This window comes from Helianthus annuus, chromosome 11 (genome assembly GCF_002127325.2).
Source record: "Helianthus annuus cultivar XRQ/B chromosome 11, HanXRQr2.0-SUNRISE, whole genome shotgun sequence".
Classification (NCBI taxonomy): domain Eukaryota; kingdom Viridiplantae; phylum Streptophyta; class Magnoliopsida; order Asterales; family Asteraceae; genus Helianthus; species Helianthus annuus.
In genome coordinates this window covers 48,875,951-48,883,732 of record NC_035443.2, presented here as the reverse complement: position 1 = coordinate 48,883,732, position 7,782 = coordinate 48,875,951, and the positions used below count along the sequence as shown (strand labels likewise).

The 7,782-nt window shown below is 35.4% G+C and overlaps 1 protein-coding gene and 1 long non-coding RNA gene across 2 annotated transcripts; one reads left to right on the top strand and one right to left on the bottom strand.

Annotated features, from left to right (window-relative positions):
• Positions 1 to 353: 353 nt before the first annotated feature.
• LOC110890290 (calcium-dependent protein kinase 8) lies at positions 354 to 5,370 on the top strand. The gene is made up of 9 exons (XM_022137885.2): positions 354 to 520; positions 1,394 to 1,665; positions 1,757 to 1,884; positions 2,697 to 2,796; positions 2,876 to 2,933; positions 4,095 to 4,366; positions 4,448 to 4,575; positions 4,954 to 5,053; positions 5,134 to 5,370. Exons 1-9 carry the CDS (start codon positions 445 to 447, stop codon positions 5,203 to 5,205), a joined length of 1,206 nt encoding a protein of 401 aa, XP_021993577.1. The 5' UTR covers positions 354 to 444; the 3' UTR covers positions 5,206 to 5,370.
• Positions 5,371 to 6,282: 912 nt separating this feature from the next.
• On the bottom strand, positions 6,283 to 7,291 carry LOC110890291. The gene is made up of 2 exons (XR_002564399.2): positions 7,170 to 7,291; positions 6,283 to 6,809 (listed from the first exon to the last, which is right to left on the bottom strand). It is a non-coding gene; the product is annotated as an uncharacterized LOC110890291 (long non-coding RNA).
• Positions 7,292 to 7,782: the final 491 nt, after the last annotated feature.

Sequence of the window (7,782 nt, the reverse complement as noted above, 5' to 3'; positions counted from 1 at the left end):
ATTGTAGGAACTCGACGCTTCAACATGATACAAGGACGCTTCCGAGGCTGTGTGGACCTTCCAAAGACGCAAGAACATGACAAATTTGCAAAGTCAGTTGATCAACCAACATCTTGGTAATTTTCCCAAAATAAAATCTAATCTAAAACCAACTCCCTTGAATTTCCAGTCTGTGATGTGACCAATTAACCATCAAGGACACGACCTCGTTACCATTGGCGCCCTAGTTGCAACAAATTAAAAAAATGAAAAACAGAATCTACACCAATCCTACGTAGTTAAATTATTCCTTCAAGCTTCAAACTGCAATGTTAGAGCTTTGACTTTCATCTTTGCCAATTTTTATCAACACCCTTTTTTTAGTTTTGATCCATCTGGGTTTCTTGATTTTGACTTACTTGTGTGATATATGCTGTTTGGATCAGTTAATCAACAAATTACCAAATGGGTTTGTGTTGCAGCAAAAGCAAGAGTGAAGAAGATACAAACCCTCATGCACTCAGAACAAAAACAAAGCCTGGTAAGCTGTTCTAATGTCTTTTAGAAGCAAACAAAAAGCTTAAACAAACTTTTAAACTGTAACAAAACTACAACTTCAGATCATATTCAATTTAGGGGTGTTCATCGAATCAAATATCGAATTTTCGAATTATTCGAATCGAATTATTCGAATAATTTTTATTTTTCCTAGAATTCGAATTCGCTTCATATTCGATTAAAACCTACCCAATTCGATTCGAATTCGTATTCGAATAAAAAATCCAATTCGTATTCGATTCGTATTGGATTAAAAATTCGAATTTGAATTCGAATAAATTCGATTTGATTCAGTTTCTTTTAAAACATGTAAATAACTATTAAAATGAAGCATAAGTTTTAAAGCAACCATAAAATATTCCAAATAAAGTATCATAAGTCTAACATTCCAAACGAGAATTTGGGAATAACCACTACAAGTTAATATTTTTAGGGTTAGAAATCTACTGATAGATTTGCTACTTAGGTTTTAGTTATGGGCCATGTAGTGGGTTTGGTAATGGGTAATTTTAATACTTGGAATAAATTTTGAAAATAATTTATAGTATAGCCCAATAAAAGTTATATATGTATTATATATAAAATAATAAATAAAATGTATAATTTTTATTCGAATTTCAAATCGAATCGAATTTGAAATTATAAATTCGTATTCGATTTACTTGACTTGAATTGAATCGAATTCGAATTCTTATAATCGAAACAAATTCCTGATAATCGAATCGAATTTAATCGAATTTCGAATTCGAAACGAATTCTGAACACCCCTAATATTCATAGTCAAATCATCCACAAGCATAGAACCTGATTTATTTGACCCGTTTGAGATAAACATAACCCAAATGGTTTCATATAGGTACAGAGCATCCACGGGCATCAGTTAAACCAATCGACAGTGCGGTTTGGTCGCGTATGAAGCAATTCGGAGGTATGAACAAACTCATGAAACTTGCTCTCAAGGTCATTGCAGAAAATTTATCAGCAGAAGAAATCCAAGAGTTGAGATCAATGTTTAGAAACATAGACACTGATAACAACGGGATAATTAAGTATGAAGAACTTAAAACGGCTTTGGCTCCATGGGGTTCAAAACTCATAGAAGCTGAAGCCAAACAACTCATGGAAGCTGTAAGATGTCTATAATGTTGACAACTTCAAAATTCTTGTTTTTTAGATACCTTCTTGAGTTCTTGCTTAAAGACTTTCCTTAATGATTCAGGCTGATGTTGATGAGAACGGGTCGATTGATTACATTGAGTTCGTCACAGCAACAATGCCTCGACATACATTTGTAAGGGATGGACATTTGTACAAAGCTTTTCGACATTTTGATACTGATAATAGCGGGTATGTAAATTATGTAGTACACAAATTCATTGTGGGTGGCAGTACCTCAGACGACCTTAAACACAACATAAACACAAAAAGAAAAAGGTTTCGGTTGGATTCATGCATAGTTGTTAAAAGCCATCGCCTCTTGCGCCCACGCCCATTTTCCAGGCGAGGCAGTTGCGCGTTAATTCTCAAGGCGATGGTTCAGGCACCAATTCTGGCAAGTTCCTACGAGTTTCCCACCAAATTCTCTAAATCCCGACATGATTCTAGCCAGATTTCCACCAAATTCTCTAAATCCCGACAAGATTCTAGCCAGATTTCTACTTCTATATAAGGAAAACTACTTTTCTACACCAATACACTAATATTTTAGAACTTTTGGTACTAAGTAGATGATATTAAATGTTATATAATAACTTTTGTTTATTTTATTCGAAGAATATTATAATTTTTCTAATACATAATATATTTTTAAATTGTGTATCATTGTGCGTTTTTTTCTCAGACCCTCGCTTTTTTTGCACATTGCGCTGCGCCTAGGCCCTAGGCAAGGCCTATGCGCCTTTAATAACTATCATGTTTACGTTGACATGTTTAATCCATTTAATCAACAGGTCGAGCCGTAAACCCATTTACTACAATCCACCAACCCATTTGACTCAATTAGATAAAATGCGTGTTTGGGTTACATGATTTTAAGTTAGTCCGGGTTAGGATTGATGTTTTGACTCATTTACAACACACCAACCCGACACAACTGCCACCCCTAGTATTAATGAAAACTACAAAAGGGTAATTATGATTGTGATCTTGTGGGAAATTAGGTTTATTACAAGAGATGAACTAGAAACAGCCATGAAGAACTATGGAATGGGAGATGAAGCCACCATTAAAGACATAATAACAGAAGTGGATACTGACAATGTGAGTTCTTTCTTGTCATTGTTGTGTAAATGTTGCCAGGTTTTGTTAAGGTCACACTGGTTGATTGTGTTTTTGACAGGATGGGAAGATAAATTATGAAGAATTCTGCGCGATGATGCGAAGTGAGACCCAACCTGGTAAGCTGTTTAATTAGACCCAACTGAAGTACTGAACGAACCCGAACAAGGCCTCGTTCGTGTTCGTTCTTTAAGGAATGAACATATTCATGAATGGTTCACAAACGCTTACCGAACGAAATTCCGTGTTTCTATTCGTTCATTAAGGAAATGAACATGTTCATGAATACTTATTGAATGCAGACGAATGCAAACAAACAAAAACAGATGTTCATGAGTATAAATGAACACAAACGAACATTATATACTCATTTAAAAATACAATCTGTATTTTTCATAAAAAAAGATTACGAAGAATCCACAAAAAATATATAAAATACAGATACTTAACATAATTACCACAAAAACTAGAAGTTTGTCAAGCTCTAACACAAACTGAAATTGAAATGATTAAATGAGGGATGTTGGCGGAGGTGTATAGTATAACTATGGTTTCAAATTTTAAAAAACTAAAACCAATAAAATATAAAGAATAACATAAAAAACCTTTAAAATGAACGAACACAAATAAACAATTTACCAAACGCCTCTGTTCATGTTCGTTTGTTTAACTTATCGAACGAAATTTCTTGTTCGTGTTTGTTCATTTATTAAACGAACTTCCCGCCGAATAGCTCACGTACTGTTCGCTAAAAGTTCGGTTCGTTTACAGCCGTAGTTTTAATGCCTTTTACCAGCAAAGAGAAAGCTTCAAGATTCTTAAATGGAAACAAAACTAGAACTTCAGATCATATTCATATAATCCACAAGCACAAAACCTGATTCATCAGATTTTAAGTCTTGTGGATACAGGCTAAACTTTCCATAATTACTCGAGTAATAAAGTCATAACAGACAGTTTGTATAATATTCATTTACACCTCATACGTATCATGTTTAATTGTTGTTTCAACTCGATTCTATAAGACTTTCGAAATCATTAATCGCCAAAGTAATGTTAAGAGTATCACGGCTGCTTGGATCAACAACTTCTGCTCACAAAACACGAACGAACTCACACAACAGCTGAGGTCGCTGCTATTCTGCGGATGTTAGTCGGCTGCTGACCTGCTCTACTGTTCTTGATCAAAACTGCTGTGCTACTGATCTGAACCTAATGTAAAAACGAAGAAATTTATTTGACCCGTTTGGGATTAACATAATCCAATTGGTTTCATATAGGTACAGAGCATCCAGGGGCATCAGATAAACCAATCGACAGTGCGGTTTGGTCTCGAATGAAGCAATTCGGAGCTATGAACAAACTCAAGAAACTTGCTCTCAAGGTCATTGCAGAAAATTTATCAGCCGAAGAAATCCAAGGGTTGAGATCATTGTTTACAACCATAGACACTGATAACAACGGGACAATTAAGTATGAAGAACTTAAAACGGCTTTGGCTCCATGGGGTTCAAAACTTATAGAGGCCGAAGCCAAACAACTCATGGAAGCTGTAAGGTTTTAGAATGTTGAGAACTTCAAAATCCTTGTTTTTTTATACCTTCTTGCTTAAAGACTATCCTTAATGCTTCAGGCTGATGTTGATGAGAACGGGTCGATTGATTACATTGAATTCGTCACAGCAACAATGCCTCGACACACATTTGTAAAGGATGGACACTTGTACAAAGCTTTTCAACATTTTGATACTGATAATAGCGGGTATGTAAATTATGTAGTACACAAATTTAATGTTATTTATTGGGGGTGTTAGTACTTCACACGACCTGAAACACGGCACAAACACTAAAACAATAAGGCTTTGGTTGGATTCATGTTGACTTGTTTAATTAAGGGTCGTCTTTGGGTTGACATGCTTAATCCGTTCAATCAACCCGTTAACCCATTTATTATAGCCACCAACCCAATTGAACTCATTCAGATAAAGGGCGTTTTTGGGTTACATGATTTTAAATATGTACGAATTAGGATTAATGTTTTGACTCATTTACAACCTAGCAACCCGACACAACTGCCACCCCTAGTACTAATGAAAACTACAAAAGGGTAATTATGATTGTGATGTTTTGGGCAAATTAGGTTTATTACAAGAGATGAACTAGAAACAGCAATGAAGAACTATGGAATGGGAGATGAAGCCCCCATTAAAGACATAATAACAGAAGTGGATACTGACAACGTGAGTTCCTTGTTGTCATTGCTGTGTTAAATTTTGCCAGGTTTTGTTAAGGTCACAATGGGTGATTGTGTTTTTGACAGGATGGGAAGATAAATTATGAAGAATTCTGCATGATGATGCGAAGCGGGACACGACCTGGGAAAGTGCTCTAATGTCTTTTAGCACCAAAGCAAAGCTTCAAGAAACTTAAATGGCAACAAAACTGGAACAAACAATAATCATAAAGAAAGTTTGTACAATATTCATTTAAAGTTTAAACCTCATTTGTATTATATTGTCTTGTGTTTCGACTCGATTCTATAAGACTTTTTACATCATTATTGTCCCACCAAAAAAACTAGGGGTTACAACCATGTCGGTTAAGCAGGTTAAAATTGAAAGGGTTATTGGATTTTATCACCCCTAACTATTGGCTATTGGCCGCTGCCACCCCCAACTATCACTTTGACGCCTGCCACCCCTAACTTAACACTTAGTGTGTTTTGTCACCACGCCGTTAACTGATCACTAACTTTTGATCCTGTTACTATACTTTTGGGAGTGTCCTAAGATCCCCCAAAACCTTCCTAAGATCCCTATGACACCCCCAAAAGTATAGTAACAGGATCAAAAGTGAGTGATCAGTTAACGACGTGGTGACAGAACACACTAAGTGTTAAGTTGGGGGTGACGGACGTCAAAGTGATAGTTCGGGGTGGCAGCGGCCAATAGCTGATAGTTTGGGGTGATAAAATTCAATAACCCAAATTGAAAAACCCAAACACAGCTCATATATTTATTCTTGTAAAAGACATTGGGCCTAACCCAGACGCGCCTAAAACCATGTAACTTGAACACAACTTGTGTAACCCGTTTATCTATATGGTTGTCAGGTCAAAACGGGTTGGCGGGTTGCAAATCAGTTGTAATCAAGGTAAATGTGTTGAATGGTTCACTAACCGGTCGGCAGGGGCAGACCTACCCTTTGGCCAAGGTGGGCGGCCGCACCCCTGGAAAAAAAAAATTAGTGTATATTTTAGGCAAAAAACCCGACCGCACCCCTTGAAAATATGGTTGAACACCTTATCCACACCCCCAGCAAATAATTTCTAGATCCGCCACTGCTGGTCGATGGGTCAACTTGTTATATTTTAAATTTTTTATACAGCCCGAACACAACTTGTTTACCAAACAGGCCAACTCAACAAATGATTATTTTTGCGTCGCGTTCGTGTTAAAATCAAAGCAAGTTCAAAAATACCATCATTTTCAATGGAACGATTATGAAATAAACTGTCAATCTGAAGCATAATCCCAGAATTCTAACATCCTCAATCATCCACAAAATACTCGATAAACTAAAATGTAAAACACACAACGTAACAAGTTTCAGTATGATCACCTGACAAAAGTAGAGCTTAACAACGATAAATCTTGATCTGTTGTTATCTTAAAACCTGATCACTTCTTCTTGCCGGGTTTCTTCACATTTTGTTGCTTTTGTGGTTTACGCGCTCGTGTAAGTGCAAACTCTCCCAACTTGTGTCCTACCATAGCATCCTTGATCTGAATCGGGCGATGTTTCTTACCATTATGAATAGCGATACGATGGCCAACCATTTCAGGAATAATCATAGACGCACGAGACCATGATTTTATAACGTGCTTTTCATCGTTTGCGTTAAGCTTGGTTATCATTCGCTTCAAATGATTAGCAACAAAAGGGAACCTGTTTATAAGCGGCGCCATTGCGAATCAAGCTTCTTTCTTTCTGTGCCTGAGATCCTCCCAAGAACATGACAAAACAAAAACAATCATATCAAGAAACCACTAAATTTGGGGAAACAACCTTAATATTAAACACTAGTTGAACCATGAGAAAGGAAATCATTAATATCATCGAATCAAAGATAAACATAGCTTGAAAACACAATATTCGTGAATCAGAATTACAATTAATCATCAATTAATGAGCTTTACATATCCAATTCACCTTCAAGAGATTAAAATGGGCCTCAGTATATGTGTAATGTATGTAAACTAAACATTCAAATAAAGAAACAATGGAGTACGAAACTACGAGCGAATTGAAATTGAAACAGATAATTAAAATGATTAGAAACAACAAAATGCGTACCTTAGATATCAGATTTAAAGGATAAAGGAATTCGGCAGGGAAGAACAGATTGGTCTGAAGGATCGGCCTAGGGTTTTAGAACTAACCGACGGCTTGCAATATTGCATATTGGTGGAAATTATTTATTTTTTTTTTATAAAAATTGCACAAAATAACGAACTCTTTTTATCTATGAAACGAGTATACTATTGTTATATTTTTGGAAAAAAAAAATCGAAAATTCAGATGCATAAAACGTAATAGACAAAAAGCATAAAAAAATGACTTTTTTCTAAAACGCAATTGACAAAAAAACACAAAGAAATGCCTTGTTTTAAAACGCAACAGACAAAAACACAAAAGAAATGTGTTATTTCTAAAACGCAATGGCTGAAAAACACAAACAAATGTCTTTTTTTATAAAACGCAATGTCCTAAAAACACAAATAAAAAGTTTTATTTCTAAAACGCAATGGTCAGAAAATATAAAGAAATGTCTTCTACCTAAAACGCAATGGCCAGAAAACACAAAAAAATGTCATTTACCTAAAACACAATCGACTAAAAACATATAAAATGTGTTTTACCTAAAACGTAATAAACTAAAAACACAATAAAATGTATTGTTTCTAAA